This window comes from Dipodomys ordii, unplaced genomic scaffold, assembly GCF_000151885.1.
Source record: "Dipodomys ordii isolate 6190 unplaced genomic scaffold, Dord_2.0 Scaffold40, whole genome shotgun sequence".
Classification (NCBI taxonomy): domain Eukaryota; kingdom Metazoa; phylum Chordata; class Mammalia; order Rodentia; family Heteromyidae; genus Dipodomys; species Dipodomys ordii.
Window position 1 is genome coordinate 10,588,390 of NW_012267256.1, and position 18,352 is coordinate 10,606,741.

The 18,352-nt window shown below is 39.4% G+C and overlaps 1 protein-coding gene across 1 annotated transcript; it reads right to left on the bottom strand.

Annotated features, from left to right (window-relative positions):
- Positions 1–9,690: 9,690 nt before the first annotated feature.
- Positions 9,691–11,088, bottom strand: Fam122a (family with sequence similarity 122A). The gene has a single exon (XM_013018487.1). The coding sequence runs from the start codon at positions 10,972–10,974 to the stop codon at positions 10,090–10,092; it is 885 nt and encodes a 294-aa protein (XP_012873941.1). The 5' UTR covers positions 10,975–11,088; the 3' UTR covers positions 9,691–10,089.
- Positions 11,089–18,352: the final 7,264 nt, after the last annotated feature.

An 18,352-nucleotide genomic window follows, 5' to 3' on the forward strand; every position in this document is an offset into this window, starting at 1 on the left:
ATGTAGTTTCAGAGATCAGTGATTCTAAAAGTGGGTATTTGGCCCCCCTGGGTACCAATGTCCCTGAATCTTCTTTTGTAAAGGATTGGAAAAGACTGACCAACCCTCAAAGAAGAAATCTGATAATTATCTTATGATTAGAATAAATTCCTAGTAATTCAAAAAAGAAAAAAAAAAAACCTCTTTCTTTCCTGTCATTACTGGTTCTTTTCCCAGTCTTCAGCAATTATTTTGAAAATGAGTAAGGGAAAAAAAAATCTCCCTCTAAAAACCTGAGAGGACAATGAACTACTTTTTAAAAAATTCACAGCATTTCCTGAAGAAGAAAATGTCTCTAGGTTAAGAAACTGGGCCAAACTTACAGAAATAATTGTGTCATGGGTGTGGAATGAAGTTTTCAATTTATAAGTGGGGAAAAACATGAAGAAAAATAGATGGCAAGGGAATAAAATGAACTAGACAAATTTATGACGAAAGCCAGTCAGTAAGCCCTTATATTGAACAGTTTACTCACATCTGAAGTAAAAACATTAACTTATAGTTTTTTTTTTTGCTTACAAAATGTCAAAAGGGGGGTGGTGGGAACTGAATTGATATTTGACTCTCTTCCCAAATGATAATCATATATAAAGGAAATATACATTATGACACACTTAATAACAACTTGCCATTAAAAAGAGGCATGGCTTTTTCCTTAAGCTGCTCTTTAACCTCCATGATCTGGAAGATGTCTATGTCTTATCCAGCCATCCGCTGTCTCTGATTCTGTTTCTTCTATCTTCTGAGACCCCCACCCCCACTCTATAGCCATGACTCCAATGAAGCAGGTCCAAAACTCCCATGATATGAATTGCCACGTTCTGTGACCAGTACTTCCCTCATTTATCAGATCAGACACAGCTGCCTGGATCACTTCATCCTCTCATGGCTGTACCATACTTTTCTTTGATTTCCTACCTCTCTGGTTGCTTCCTCTGCCTCTTTTTCTGAAATGTTAATGTCACAGGGTTCCCCCATTGTTATTGTTCTCTTCTTTGTGGATACTAACCCCTTAGTGATCTCATGGACTCTTGACTTGAAATGCACTTACAAGCAGGTGTACATCCACAATCTACAACTATGCATTGCCCTCGCAGTCCTTTCGTACCTGAGCATGCTCTGAGCATCTAATAAGATTGCTTATTTAATATTCCTAAAACTTGGCTACTAGTGCCTTTCACCTCCATGGCATCAGCACTCCCCACCCCCAAATCTTACCTTAAACATAGAATACTCTTTCTCAGTTGATGTCAACTCCAATCCTTCCTGTTGCACAGACACAAAACCTTGGGATTATCTTTAACGACTCTTTCTCATGTTCACCTTACATCTGCCAGGAAAATGGCTAACTCTCCCTTCAAAATAGAACTAGAATTTCACCATTTCTCCCACCTCCACTGTAACCATCTTCATCCAAATGACCATTACCTCCTACCTGGATTGTTGGAGGGCCTCCTAATTCCTCATCTCTACCCTGCCCCTCAATCCAGCAAGAGTGTTCCTTTTAAAATTTAAGACAAATCATGTCACTCATGTAGTCAAGCCTTGAAATGCCTCTCCAGTTCACAATCCAAGCCAATGTCTTCCAATGGCATGCAGTATTCTAAGATGTGTTTGCAACACTTCCCATCTGACCATTTCTCTAAAGCCTCACTGATCTGGACTCCTTTCTTCCCTACCCTTGGCGTGCATGCGTGCGTGCGTGTGTGTGTGTGTGTGTGTGTGCACGCACGCATGTGCACACACACACACACACACACACACACACTGCCCATCCACCCTGTTAGAATATAAACAAAAAAATTTTTTTTACAAGCCAGGAGTCTTTGTTTTGTATACTAATGTATCCTAAGAGACTAGTTAACAGGCAGCAAATAATAGGTTTTCAAATCAAAATTGCCTAATGAATGAATTTCTATTCTCTTATTAAACTCTAAAGAGCTCAGCCAGTTGACTGGACTTGTTCCACTAAGAATCTTACTGCATTCCTGTCTCATAAAAAAAAAACAGTGTGCACCAGAGTAAATGTTCAATAAATGTTTGTTAAATCAATTTACTCTTATTGTCATTGGAAGAAATAAAATCCCATTGTGGATATCGCAAAATCAAAAACCCCAAACAAAATGAAAACAGTGTGTGTCATCCATCCATCCATTGGTTGATCTACTTAATATACATTTTAGTAACTATGAGCTAAAGGCAGAAGTAAAAGTTCTTATTTTCACATGAGGCAGAGAGAAGAAACTATACAAACGAAAGTCAGCCCTGGGTACAAGAGGATCTACAAAAGAAAATATTTGGAGAAGCAGGGGGACCAGCAGGATAGTGCACCTTCCAGCTCATTTTTTTTTTTTTTTTACAGAATTAGATTAGTGAAGAGGTTAGTAGGGAAGGTGGAAAAAGGGAGGAAGACTGCTTGTAAGCACCGTAGATGATGGAATTTGTCTGAAATCATGCACAATGTATGGGAACATGAACCATAGAAGTTCAGCATGGCTACAGTCCTGGAATTCAGGGGATCTACAGTGATGGGGAGCTCTTCTTTCACTCAAAATGCATAATTAGATTTAATCTTAGTTAAGTGGTAGTCATTACAGTTGCACATTTAGAGTTGCACTTCAGAAATATCTGTAATAAGTAATGTAGTAAATGAGGCTGTGAGAAAATCTATATAAATAGCTGTGAAATTTTAATTCAACAACACGGTACAAATTGGTAAGACAGAGTTCTTAGAACTGGAGCTTTTGACCTAAAGTATCCTGACAATTATTACCACCTTCATTACTATCTTCCCCAACCCCAGTATATTCAAAGAGAATGTTTAGCTACATATAGTTCTTAAAGATGTCCTGGTTCAACTCTCAATCTAAAATGAAACGAAACAGATTGCAAATAAAGGTCCAAGACAACACCTGTGGTGCCACTGCTCACCAGGAAGCTCACAGTGTTAGTCCGCGGACAGTCAAAATGCCAAAATAAATACCCAATCCTTCCCTTATTCTCCTACTCCCACTCCCTCCCCAACAGCTCCTATTTTTCTTTCCAAAAGATACCAGCACTGAATAGCAACTTGTCACACAAGAGTTCCGGTAATCCTCCTGGCCTGGAAACAGTATAATCTTTCTTTGTCCTTAAAGCAAGGGGAAAGGGTTTGCTGGCATGATTACCTCAAACAACCACTTTGAAACAACCACTTTGTCTTATTAGGCACAAAAGATCTTTCTCAATTGTCTTCTTTGAGAAGTGTCTTGCTAGCCTTAGAGGTTAGTTTGGTTTGGGGATCACTGGAGGCAGTTGGAAAAGATTCAAAATAATCCTGGCTTGCCACAGAACAGAACTTTTGCAGGTGGGGGAAGGCAGTAGGTTCTCTTTTTTAGTTTCAGTCGTGCTGCCCTAGAATGTGTTAATGAGTGATTTCCACATCTCCTCCGGTATTTATTCTGGAACTTCCAAAAGGAGAAATGAAAAGTCAGGCACGAAGTGATCCTGAGTAGAAAGTAGCACATATCTCTTTCTACTTGAGATCTTAAGTTAGTGCAAAATCAGAGCATAAAAGACTCTATACAAAGGTCAATAGTACTTGTTACCTGTGTGTGCACATGTATACATATATTTCAGATGTTTGCAAAACTCAACAAACTTATTTAAGAAAACTGAGAGATAAAAGTAAAAACCCTCCAACAGCATGGCTCCAAAGGTTGAATGCCAGCTGTGGGCAAAAATAGCTGAGGGAGAGTGCAAGGCTCTGAGTTGAAGCCCACTACTGCCACACACATAAAAGGCAGATGTGTGTGTGTGTGTGTGTGTGTGTGTGTGTGTCATAAAATGGGAAAGAAAGCCCAATAAGCTTCTAAGTTCATGCAAAATAGTCAAAGAGCTAAGTTTGCAGATATGTGTATGTATGTGTGACAGGCATTTGGGTATATATTTGAGTACAATACCAAAGTATTTGGTGTTATTTACCATGCATATTTAACATGGCATGAAAATACTGACTTGTTGAATGGTGTATCATTTGTACAGCTACTTAAAGAGAGTACAAATATAATTTATAGAAGTGGCAGCACTAACAAAATTTACAAGAAACTAGCTGGAAAACAGGGATTATCTCACGTAAGGAAAAAAACTGACAAGAAAAAAATAATAAGGTTCTAAATTCAAGAGACAAAAAAAAAAAAAGGAAGTAGTAGGGGCCTGAAAAAGTATACTTGTTTTCTCATCCGTTAAATAAATTCACAGCATCTACCTTATAGGGGAGTCAGGAAAATTAAATGAATGAATAAATGTGTGTGTGTGTGTGTGTGTGTGTGACAGAGAGAGAGAGAGAGAGAGAGAGAGAGAGAGAGGGAGAATGAGAGGGAGAATGAGAGGGAGAATGAGAGAGGGAGAGAGAGGGAGAGAGAGAGAAAGATAATTTTTCAATGAAAGCAGTTAGGTAATACTGATACTTTCTTTGGGGGGAAAGGGGGGTGTTGTGGGACTTTTTTTGGGGGGTCTGGTCATGGGGCCTGAACTCTGGGCCTGGGCGCTGTCCCTCAGCTCTTCAGCTCAAGGCTAGCATACTACCACTTGAGACACAGCGCCACTTCTGGCTTTTTTTTTTTTTTTGCTTATGTGGTGCTGAGGAATCGAACCCTGGGCCTCATGCATGCAAGGCAAGCGCTCTACCACTGAGCCACCTTCCCAGCCCTATGTGGGACTTTTTGTGTTGATTTTTTTCTTTTGTTGAGACACTAAGGCTGGCCTGGAATTCTCCGTGTAGCTCAGGCTAGATCCAAACTCAGTCCTCCTGCCTCTGCCTCCCCAGTGCTTTGACAATAATTACTGATTATTATTGGCAAAAGTTCATGACCCTTCTCACTTCCCATGAGGGCAAACACAATTTTGAAGGAATTTTAATTCTCTTATTATCTAGGCTGATGAATAACCAAAGCCTTATTTCACAAGGAAGTAGGCTAAAGAAGCTGTTCATGTTTCTAAGATCTATGACTGCAAGAAACAGTCATCAGCAATGGATCAAAAATCACACACCGAAGGATGAAAAGGGTGACATCAATCAAGATGCATGGTACGTATAAATGGGTTTGTTGAATGGTAATGCCTCTGTACAATTAATTAAAGATAATAAAATATAAAACAGAATGAAATTGTTGAAAAAAAGCAGATAAATATCTATAATTCTAAAACAGGAGAGTCCAAAGCAGGAGAATTCTGAGTTCAAGGCCTCCCTAGGCTTTATAGGGAGTTCTAGGCAAGCATATTTAAAAAAAAAAAAAAGGAAAATTAACAACAAAAAATCCCCCAACACCAACCAAACAAACAAACAAATGAAAAAAAAAAAACCCAGACACCTGATTAAAGAATAGACTGTCTGGAAGGATAGAGTGTTTCCTGTTATTGAGTGTGAAGGTCTGAGTTTCATCATCAATAATGATAAAGAAAAAATTCTTAAAACATGTGCAAGCTAAATGACAATCATTACCATCACCACAATGACAGCAGTTTAAACTGCCTAGCATTGCTTTAAGTGTAGCAGGTAGAGTGTGACCCATTTCATATCACCACGGGCACGTGGCTCTGTAATCTGTGGTCTTAACCACTACAATTCGCTGCCTACCTCCCAGTTTTGGAATCCTGGGCAAACTACTTACTTTCTTAATCTCCTTGTTACCTCAGATGATAGTGACAAAATATACATAAACGTTTGGTTAGCCTAGATCATTGCCTGATGCACAGCAAATACTAGATAATTTATATAAAAGTTATTTGCCTGTTGTAATAAGATACACATTTCTGTCAATTAAGTGGAATCTGCTTTGATTGCTTCTCTAGCTAAACAAAACCAGTCATGAAAAATATGATCAAAATACTACAGTGAGACCAGATTCTCTCAGTACTTTGATGTGTATTTATACTTTGAAAAATGGGGCTATTCTATTATCCTCTGCTCATTTCTCTGATCATCCTCATTGCCTTGGACAATCATTCATACAATTTCAGTACAACCCCCTTCAGACTTTACCTAGCACTTACTAGCTCTCAAACCTAGTGAACTGATTCCTTTGTGCTTATATCCAAATATAAGGCAGCATTGAATGTGGCCTGACAAATCTTCTATTTATCAATCCTTAGATTTTCAACATGAAACCATCATTTCATTCAAGCTTCTGTATTCATTCCATCCCCACCCTCAAATATCCTAGATTCCTCAATAGCTGGAAAACAGAAGCTATCAAATATAAGTTCCACTTCTGGGTTTCTTCCTCTATGCCCTTAATCTCCTGCAAAAGAAAATAAATTCAACAACCTTTGCACATGTCTTTGCTTAACTCTTTCATTCTCCTGGTTTTAGAAAGAAACAACAAAAATGCCTTTCTAATACTTTTTCCCCAAGGCCCACTCTTCTCTGATTCTCCCAGGAATTATAGATTATATAATTTTCCTTGTCTTATTGTCTGCTTCCATCCCTCTTCAATCTTTAAACTTTTTCTGTCAATCTAGGAACACAACCATAAGAAAATGCATCTTAGTCTTATTTTTCTTCCTAAATCTTGGCTTTTTCTACCAAGTATCTCAAGTGGTCTCTTGCAGATCACTGGAGAGTAACCTAATACAGGGCACTCTTGGTTACAATCAATCTTTTAAGTATTCTTAAGGATTCTGGGATCCATAACCTTTGACCATTCATTACTTCTTCCTTTTCACTGTTTTTAAACAAACATAGTAGAAGAAATTATACCACAAAATTTTATTATATATGACAAACTGCACTTTAACTAAATGTTAATTACCTTAGGCTTTTCCACATTTTATAAATTAGCAAAATTAACACCTTAAAATGCTTTTTAAAAGATAATTTTTACAGGAGCTAAGGGGTAAAGATAGAAATTGTAATACCACAGTATAAACTCTTAGAAACATAACTAATTTAAAATATTATGTATATAAAAGAATAAGCTTAGAGAGATACGGGTTTCATACTGTCAAGGAGAAGAATCTAGTAAGAAGACCTAGAACAGGAGAAAACATGATATATTTAAAGAGGAATAAAAAAAAACTAGCCAGTAAGAGTAGAGCATAGAAAACAAGGGGAAGAAGAGGAGACGATGGCCAGATTCCTTAAAGCCTCATAGGCCAGAATAAATACATTTTTGGTATGCTCAGAAAAAAAAAAGAAATGAACAGTTAAAAAAATAACAACACAAGAAAACAACTCTAGTTGTCTTAGACTAGAGTTGAATATAATAAACATAAATGCGAGTCAGAAATCTCAGAAGGAAATTATAGTTGGGGAGAAGAGGTAGCAGGGGTAAAGGTGACAGATTCTCAAAGACAAACTAAGTAAGATTTGGTCAGTGGCTAGATAAGTGGGAGAAAGTTATGACTGTCAGTTATGACTGTCAGTTATTTTACTGCATTTATATATATATATATATATATATATATATATATATACATGTACATAGAATGTAGAGCTAATATATCTCGTATAGCATGTTAAACTGCTAACAGAAGTTACCAAAGGGATCATGAGTTTTACATAGTAAAAGGCAAACTTTAAAAACTTTATACATTTTAAAATATTTCATACTCAATACACATCGCTTTCATAGTTAAATCCACATGTATTAAAAGATTAAAAACAACAACAAAACATTCACTTTGGAGTGAAAAAGCCAAGTGAGAGCTCAAGGCCCTGAGTTCAAGCCCCAATATCGGCACACACAAAAAAAGCATTTGCCTGATTGAAAGGATATAGGAATGGCATTTTTTTAAGGGAAAGGGAACAAGTTATCAAAAGCATAGCCAAATGAAAGTGCATGATATATTTAAAGAATTTCAATTAGTATTTGAAAAGCAAGGAAGGATGGATACTAGAACATACACAGAAAGAGGACCAAAGCCTTTTTAGATACAGCCAGATCTAAAAGACTTTAAAGACTAGGCTAAAGAAACTATTTCCTAAACTGTAGGAAATAGGAATCATACAAAAACTGTCACCTAGGAAAGTGATTAAAGAAATCAAGTTTGTGTTTATTCAAACTCTAGAGCCAGTGTAAAGACTAGATCAAAAGGGAGACAAAAGACAGGCTGGGAGATCATTTACAGCTAAATCGGTGACTAGAAATACAAAGAGGGACATCTGAAATTCATTTCAAAAGCAGTTGACAGGTGGTTAGGCTGGATGTGACAGATAGGTAAAGTGAAAGATGGTTTCTATTTCAGGAAATCAGACAATAATGACATCAACTTAGATATGGCAAGAACAAGTTTAAGTGCAGAGATAATGAATTTTGTTTTGAAGATGTTAATGTAAAAGTTCTTCTGGAATCAGGTCAAAGTACTCAACAGGAGATAGATGAGTTGAGGAGCATGGTTAGGACTGCAGCATATGAACATTACTACCCAGAAGAGAAAATGTTAAATCTTACCCTTTATGTCATTTCACTGAACCTTGAGGCAACTGTCAAGGGTTGACCAGTTCCACTTATTCACATAGCTGTAAAAGCTCCACATAATTGTTAAGTCTGTAGATGATAATAACTTCAAAAAGTAAGGGTTTTTCTTTGTCTTGCTCCCTTTAAAGTCTTTATAGTCTTTTAAGTCCCATTTAAAGTCCCATTTGTTAGCCATTTTCTATCTACTTAAGGAAGATGGATGAGGTATTATAAGGAAGTTTAATATAAAAACCATTTGCCATGCTTATTGTCTTAACTGTAAAAGGCAAAGAGTGTTCCACAATTCTACCTTTAACAAAAACCCAAATTAAATGATGATTTACCTATGTGACTCTCCCCTGATTTTCTCTTGCAAATCACTGACCCCAATGTGGTCAATTCCAGCTATACTGTAGCTTTAACCAGAAGTTAAACCATTCACAATCCTGTTGTTTTGAACTGTCTCATTGTACCCAGCCACACTGTACCTTTGTCTAAATGATGGTACCCTAGTTTGATAGGAGATGGGAAGGACCCGTTGGCAAGGAGACAGCTGCTTCCTTCCTGAGCAAAGGAAAAGCAGAAAGATGGCAGAGGGGCAGAGCAAACTCACAGTCAAAAAACTGGCTCCCCATTGGCAACATTTTCCATGAATGGATATTTTAAAGTATATCAATAATTGGGAGAGTGATGACTGCCTTGGGTCTGTGCTGAACTTCAACAGGGCTTTCCAATGTATCTACATTTAAAATCCATTTTAAATTTAAATTGATACAAAGAGTCTTAGCTTATATGCAGTAAACTAAGACTGTAAGGAACTGTCCCATTGCAGGTAGGATTAGGCCCAAGACAATGCACTTTTTGGTAAATAATATATTTAAAAAGAAACGTTTCACTTTCTGTATACTATTTATATTTATATAACTTAGAATTGCTAAAATTTCATTAGAAAATGTTTTTCTTAAATATGCTTATATAATTTTAAGACGTGCTGCAAACTTTTACAATTTTTTTTTTTTATCATTCCTCTTCCCATCCACTCTGGTATCTGGGAACTTAATTTCCAAAGACTCTTGAGTAAGCTAAATAACCATTGTAATATTGGTATGATTAACAAATTTTTTTAAAAGTTAAGTAGATGCGTTTACTGTTCTTCATCAAATGGAAATTAGCAATCACTAAAAACATTTTAAAAATTAGTATGCCCATGATGTATGGAATTTTAAGACATCAGTTTACTATACTGATTAATTCAACATTTATATTTTCATCAGAACTTAATAATCCCATAAATAAATAGAGCTCTCAATTATTTAAAAAATCAAGGGATAACATATGTATTTAGACATATTAGCAGCGAAAAATGTATGCTTCAACACACTTATTGGGAAAAAGTCTGAAAATATTACTACACTGAATTCAAGGGTATTCGCAGGAAACCTGACAGAGAAGTTCTCTAGAACATTTCAAGAAATTAAAAGGGGGGGAGGAAGGGAAGGGAAAGGGTCAAAAGGGAAATATTCTCAGTTTAATTGACCAAGTTCAGTGCTTGCTCCGACTTGATTTCTGTCTCTCCCCTGCCCCGTCCCCAAAAAGTTTCCAGATTAGTACATCACTTAGACGAAAGCTCATCTACTGGAATAAAGGGAGAGACCACTTGGGCAGGTGACACAGGAGAGTCGGTGGTAGTGCTGACTTTAGCTGGTGAGTTACAAGAAGATCCCGCACTGCTGCTGTTTCCATCCAGGGTATCCGAAGACACACACACACCAGGATCTGACAGCTGAGCTACGTCAGAAGAAAGCATGTTGGTGATGCCCTGGAAAAATCTCTTTGGCTGATACTCAGTTTCCATTTCACATTTTCTTTTCAATGGTCCGAGAACACTTGGTCTGATACAATTGATGGGACTCTGGCTTCTCCGGGTGGTAAATCGGGTCGTCGGGCTCGGGATGGGGCTTGGAGGCAATCCGTTGCTACTCACAAAACTTTGCAAGGATGGTGAAAAACACTGCTTCCCAATACCCCGGGTGGGTGACGGTGCTGGTGACACCGGAATGAAGTCGATGCGCTTGGGCGAGGCGGATTTCTCCACGTCGTTGTCACTCAGGCTGAAACTTTCCTCCCAGGAGTGGCTTATCTGCATTGCGGTCTGGACCTCGCGCTCGTGGACCGTCTCCCGGTTGATCAGGTCCATGCCCTCCTCCTGTTTGATCTGGTGCAAGCGGCTGCTGTGCATGCGGACGGGGGAGGCCGGGAGCAGCAGGCCGTGGCGGCCCGGGAACGTGGTGCTGTTCCGCCTGGCGCTCGGCGCCTCGGCCTGGAACACCGGCGAGGTGTCACTGAGGCCGTGGATGAGGGGGGCGCTGTTAGACCTCCGGAGGCCCCCTCCGCCGCCGCCTCCGCCTCCGCCGCCGCCGCCGCCGCCGCCCTCCGCCGGACTCCCGCCCGGACCCGGAGGCAGCTCCAGGTCCAACTCCATCTTCTCCTGAGCCATGTCGGGGGGCAGGGAGGCGGGGGGCGGTCCTCGGTCAGGCCTCGGGGACTCCCATACCCCGCAGTACAGGGAAGCCGCCGCCACCACCGCCTTCGAGAATCTGTCAGCGGGGCTCACCACCTCCCGCTCTGCGCATGCGCACCCCCTGCGCGCAGGCGTCCTGAGACGCTCGCCCTCGAGGCGCCGACTTAATACGTCACAGCGGCGCCGCCACGGTCGGTGGTGGAAGGGCTGAGGGTGGTGGTTGGGCCGCGCTGGTTGGAGCGTTCCTTCCGCTAATGGCCCGGGGAGCGTGAACCGGCGTGGACGCGCGTCGATAAGGTTCTTCCGTTTAGGAATTTATATTTACACAACCAGTTTGAGTCCGGAAGGAGAGCGCCTGGGGGATGTGGGACGTGTGACGGGGAGTGGGGCGTGGCCTGGCCGAGGGCCTCCGGGAGGAAGGGACCAGCTTCCGACATTCCAAGTGGGCAACCTGTGGCTTCGTGGAGCCGGACGGAGCGCGGGAAGCCGGGCCACCAGGAGGGGAGGTTTAGCCCGGTGGAGAGTGAGGGCGGGGGGAGAGAGGATGGTCCCGAGAGGTGATGGGCCACCGTGGATTCTGTTCTTGGAGAACAATAAAAGCCAAAGATTTGGAAGCTTGGGGGGCGGAAGCAACTGAAATGCTCCGTGGCTGCAGTCTGGAGAATTAGGTTATTGGGAGATGAGAACCCAATGCGGAAAGGCTAACGTGGATTTTCACCAAGGTGGTAGTAAGGTAGGAGATAGAACCGTAAATCAGGAAACTAGGAAGTTACAGGAGGAAAAAAAAGCAACCTTACGATTGTAATACTTTTTTTTAAAAGAACAGTTCGTACTTCTAGCACAAGCATATGTGAATAATAGTGTTCATTTAGTAGGAAGGATTACATAAAAGGAAAACCAATAGATCTTCATATTAAAAAGAAAGCAACAGGCTGTTCTTGATTTGTGTAATTAAAGCTGACGTGATTAACTAGAGCTTATATTCATTTCTGCCAGTCAGGGTGGATTCTCCCCTTCCCCCAATATCTACTATGTGCCAGATACTGTGCTAGAAAATGGTCTCTATTATGAGGACATTTAATTTCTATTTTGTATGTGTGGGGGGTGGGGGTTGGGCATGACAAGCCAGTAGGCCATTTCCTAATAGTGATAGGCCTCAGGAAAAAATTAAATAGTATGATGTCATAGAACAACAAGTCAAAGAAGGCTGAATATTCCAAGCTGAGAAAATAGTATTATTAAGATCCAAGGCAGCTTTGTGTTTGAGGAGTGAACAGGAAAAGAAGAAAAAGGCCAACAGGGGAGAAGGTAAAGGAGTGTGGGTCTCCTAACTATTTTGAAAAGGCACAGGGCACTTCTAAGCAGGGGAATGATATTATCTGGTTTATTATATATATATAAAAGAGAGAGAGAGAGCATCTCAATATGTTGTCCCATCTGGTCTGAAACTCCACGGTTCAAGTGGTTCTGCTCTCTTAGACTCTTAAGCAGCTAGTACTAAAGACACACACCACTGTGTTGCCTATGTTTTAAGTATTACTTTGGCTTTGTAGAAGAGGGCAAAGGAGACCAATAAATAGACTAGGAACCTACTGTATAGTACAAACAAGAGATTGCTAGATTAGGGTTGTAGCAGCGGTTTGGGTTGAAGTGGGTGGACACAATATATTTGGGAGGTAGAAGCAATAGAATTTGCAGATAGATCAAATTGTGATGGAGATTCAAAGAGGACTCAATGTTTTCTTGAAACTGGGAAAGGAGCACATAGAGAAGTAGAAATAAGTTCTATTTTGATAGGGTTGAGTTGGACATGGCTATTAGATATCCATGAATAGAGTCTGAAAGAATCACTTTTCAACTCCCACCCCTATTTTGTAGCTGAAGAAAGATCCCAAGAAGTGACATGTTCAATATCATACCTATTGACTGGTAGTGTGAATTAATAAGAGAACCCAAGTCTCTTGTTATCTAGTTCATATATCTTTCTACTGTATCTCAGCTTTTATTTGAAGTCACTATAATATTTGGGCCTTGATAGTAAAATAATGTTAAACATTCATGCCTACAATTATAAAAATGATTTCACTGATCTCTAAGTGCCAGATAACATTGAATCTCAAGAATATCTTAATGCATAAGCATCCCTATGAAATGAGTAATATTACTGTCCCATATAGCAGGAGAAACAGACAGAAATCAAATAACATCCACAGGATGACAGTAAGTGACAAGACTTGAGGCTTTCCCCTCCAGAACCTCAGTATGATGCTACCTCCTTCAAGTACATAGCTGCTTCAGGACTGGGAGAAACTACTCCCAGATTGCTAGTGGCTTTGTGAAGGCAATGGTATTTGAGACAGGATTGGAAGGAAATGACATTTTATATAAAAGTGACAGATAAAAGAGGAAATTTGGCTAAAACATGAAGTACATGGGAAAGAATAAGTAAAGGGCTGGAGTAGAGTTGGAGTCAGAGAACAGAGATCCAAATGCTAGCCACATTGGTAGCGATTGCAGGTTTTGACAAGAGAAATGACCATGAGAGCTATGCTATAGGACAGGCCAGATATACCCATGATGGAGTGAGATAAAGTAACAGGAGGTGCAAAGAACACATTTTTTTAAGTACCTGTTTTCTACCATGGTCTTCCAACACACCAGTCTCATTTATCATTCATTGCAATCTTATAAACTAGATGCTTATTTTGTAAATTATGTTATAACAACATAATTAGATATTAATATTGTTAAAGGACAACTTAAGGCCAGAGTTACAGAAGGCTCTACTGCCAGAATGTAGAAAAAAACAAGACTTTGAACCAACGTAAATCAAGGTCTCAGTTTAAAAACATACATGCCGTTGGCTGATTTTTCTCAGGGATACTACAGAATTTGACTGCAAACTCTCAGTCAAAGGAGGGTCTAAAGCCAAAGTTGAAAGAAGCAGAGAAGGGAGGTGCTTTTAGGAGACAGCAAGGCAGCAGTAGAAACTTCATGTGCAAGGGATGAATAGAGAAGAGGTGCGCACAGCTGAAGTTCAGATGTGTTCTCAAGGGATGGCTCATTAGTAAATAAAAGCAGAAAGACGAGTGTCCAGAAAATATATTAAAGAGCATTACATGCAGAACTTGTAGTATCCATAGCATATTATTATTTTGCATATTATTAAAGTATTATATGGCTCACATATGCCAACTATTGTTTACTCCTGTCTGAAAAACAATAGTTACTAATAAAGCACAGTGTTGGCAAGTAAGTCCACAAAATAAAACATTTATACCATTCAATTTTGCCTGAAAGCATCAATTAGAGAGCTCTGGGAATTTCTCCTTTTGTATCCTTGTCTCCACAGTCAATTTGACACCCATAGTTAAGACAATCCTTTAAAGAAAATTAGAATAATCACTTGTCTGTTCAACTTCTTTTGGTAGATTCCCACTCAGAGAAAACATTGTGGTCTTTACAATGGTCTAAAGCCTACATGGTCCTCTCTGAGTCCCTGCCCTCTCTGTCATCTACCTTCAGCTGTTTATCCCCCCAACTTCATGGCCTCTTTACTGTCCTTCAGCCCACCAGACACTGATCAGTGGATTACTCTGTTCAGTGGATTTTCATGCTGCTCAATCCTTTCACTGTGGCACAAGTGTCACTGACCTTCCCTTATTAAGAGCAGGGCAGTTCCCAATACCAAATCTACATTCCTAATCTCTTTTCCTGAAAGACAGTCTCTATCTGTCAATTAGTTAATTACTCCTTTTCTTGCCTCTTACCCCTTGGTGAAAGGTAAGTTCCATAATAGCAAAATCTTTTATCTTGGGCTATATGTCTAGTTTAGGCCTAAAGCCTAAGCCTGCCACTGAGTTTTAGGGCTTGTTGGATCATTGTGTGAATGAATGAACTACCTAACTAACTAATGTAGTTTTTTCTAAAAGAGAACAAACCCCATTATTTGAAAATACAGTCTAACAGGCTTTTTTTTAAGGCAGATCCCACACACTCCTTACTTTGACAATTTTTACGTTTCTTATATCAGGAAAACAGTTATATTGCCCTCTTCAGCCCATATTGGTAGGTTACTTAAATAAACTATTATGTGAACAAAGAAACTGAAGCCCCAAGTTTCTACTCTTTTTCAGCTGTATGCTGAAATACACTTGCTAGAATTAAAATGCTCAATGTAGGAAGTATAAGCAGTGCTTAATGTATTGAGTTACTACTACCTCTCAAAGGAATCAAGGAGAAATTAGAGAAAATAGCATCCATAAAATGCAATTCTGCCTCTTGCAAATGAATTATGCTAGAGGTAGGAGCCAAGGGACCTTCCTTCAGTCAAGTTACCCTCTAACTCCACGCTATGAATTAAATACCACATGTACTCAGTAAAGATCAGTGCTTACTCATCTACCATAAAACCAGACATCTAGTCAATAAAACTTAAGTGTCTTTTTAATTCTGATGAGTGATGTTTCACTAATAAACTTCCAAGCACAAGATAATACCAGTTTCCACATCTGGATCCATACTGAATTACTGTAAAAAAAGCACATGTGTGATTATGTGTATTCACTGAAATGGGTGGCAAGTAGCTCAGTATCTCACATTAACTGGTATTGCTAAAATGAAAATATTTCAAAAGAAAACTGTATTGTGAAGTAAAGGAACTTAGGAGTGTTAACTGGTACAAGAAAAAATATTTAGCAATATCGAATAGAAGAGACATACATATCTTACAAATAAGCAGTCCAACCCCTGGATATACAGTAGAAATGAGAATTTATATTTATTCAAAGACACAAGAATTTGCCTACATTACTACGTGAACAGCCACAAATAGAAAAGAAATGCTTATAAACAACTAAATGGAGAAATAAATTATATGGTGAAGTTCTCAAATACAAGTTTTTGTTACAGTAAAATAGTGAAAGAAAATATTAAAGAGTACTTACTCTTATGATGTTCAAGAGTAGCAAAACCAGTCTATAGAGATAGAAGTCAAGACAGTGGTTGTTTAGTGTTACTGAGAGGACAGAACATGTTCAGTATCCTATGTGTGCTAGTTACAAAGGTGTACACATCTGTAACAACGTATCTAATTGAAGACTTGAAATTAGACCTGAAAATGTTATCAATGTGATAAAGGCAACAGAGAATAAGGAATGTAGTACAGAATAGGATAAGGTGCACTTCAATAGCAAGAAAGACATTAGGTACAACACTAACCACCAGCCTAACTCAAAACTGACACCAAGCTACCAAATCTCTCTGACATGGTGGTAATAGTGGAAGAGCAAGATGAACATGCTGTCTTTTGACAAACAGGAAGGAGAAAAAGACAAACAGGGAAGCTATGCTTCTTCCTGGGGCCCTAAGCATGGGCTGAGAGTGGGATACAGTGAGGGTGACAGAAGGTTCAGGTAATGCTGAAGACCTGGCAGATTACAGACTTCACTCAGCAGCCACCAAGAGAGCCAATAGGTAGTCTTGGCCCTGTTCCTACTCAAAGCTCATTCTAAGAAGGTATGAAGGAGCAAAGAAGCCCATCTCCTTAGCCTCCCTTCTCCTTCCTCCCCCCCTCCCAGTTTTTTTGCAACAAGGTCTAGCTTTGAACTTCCAGTACTCCTGCCTCAGCCTCTGTACTGGAATTATAGACATGAACCACCATACCCAGCTCTCACTGACTTAACTGCACAACTGTAATCTTCGTGTATTTTGTTCAATCAAAGTTGGTTACAGTTGCCTTCTAGTGATATCCTCCCAACATGATTCATCAAATGGAACAAATTAAAAGAACATCTAAAAAACTCTGCAAGGGTTGTTCAGACTGTATATGATGAGAGCTGTGTATAAAGACATGATTCTGGAAGGGAGTGAGTATATGATCTCAGAAAGTTATCAGTCATTTGCTGTACACCATATACTTCTACATGGTTTCTACCTAAATGTGGCTCAATCCTTCAAATATTAAAGCAACACCAAGAATTAGAAAAACAAGGTAGAAGTTTTTCAAGCACTACTGACACCTCTCAACATGCATTTTTGACAACCACTAAAATCCATGTTCTGGTTACACAGAACTGTGTCCTTCCTGGAAGACACAACTTAGACTATTGGCAAGGTTTGTATAAACAAAGAAATGGACATTGTAGTTACTCTGTTCAATTTATTTAGGGAGAATATCAGGAGATAATAAATTAACATTAAACCAGCCATTCAATCCCCTGTCTGTATTCCTTTAAGTCTTTTGGATGGAAGACAGAGTATCCTTGTTCCTCCCTGGTTTCAAACATAAAACGTCAGTGCCTTCTCTTTGGCATTGATCTCCTCCTCTTAGGTCATGATCTAATATTATAATGGGTGGCATGCTCTCTGCCTATATCTGAGATCTTTGCCTATATCTGAGATCGTTCTCATATAAGACCAACCCTTTAGTTAAGAAGAAAAAAAGATAATGTATAAAGTTCACTCTAAAATATACAAAGGCTGAAAATCTAGTTGAGTGGGTAACTATTTTGCCCTTCTAGCTGGATGGGTGTTAGCATTTGGACCTGAGAGGTTCCCCAAGCTCATGGATTATAGGTTTGGCTCCCAGCCCATGTAACTACAGGGGGGTGATGAATCCATAGAAGATAGAGGATTTGGTTCACTGGGGATGTGTCTGATGGAGGCTGGGGACACCGATCTCTTCCTGTCTAGCTTTCATTTCCTAAAGTGAGTGTTCTCCTACACACTCCTGCCATATGATGCTGCCTTGTCTCAGGTTCCAAAGCCACAGGCCCAACTGACCATAGACTGAAACCTCCAAAATTGTGAGCTTGAATAAAATCTTTCTGGTATTATGTTACATGAATAGTTCCAAACCCATAGTGTTTGGAACATTTCTACAAGATCTTAACAAATTAATGCATACCAGGACTATAACAATGAAAATAGTAACCACTCAGCACTGTGACCTTGGGCAAGGCTGTCAGCCTCTTTAGGCTTTACTCCTCTCGTTTGTAAAATAGAGACACAGCCTCCTTGTCGTAAGGGTCAAATAATAGGGTGTTCATTATAGGCTTGCAGACAATAATGGCCCTACACAAACAGGTCTGTCTCTATTAATGCGCCAGATGCCATGATCACAGAGTGAGCCTACCCTACTTTTTATTTATTTAATATTTATTACCTGGAGTATTTCCTTTACATTTTGGATTTCAGTTTGATTCTTTGTCTTTACCTAAGACTGTAGTAATGTTAGGGCCATCCATTTTCTGTGACCGATAAAGTATGAATTGAAAGTTTCATATATAACAACCAGAGTTTCTGAAAAGGAAAATGGGGAAAAGGTGAGTCAGATGTTTAAGCTCTCTACTCT

Coding starts and splice junctions, on each gene's coding strand:
- Fam122a (XM_013018487.1), bottom strand. CDS start 10,974: ATGGCTCAGGAGAAGATGGAGTTGGACCTGGAGCTGCCTCCGGGTCCG.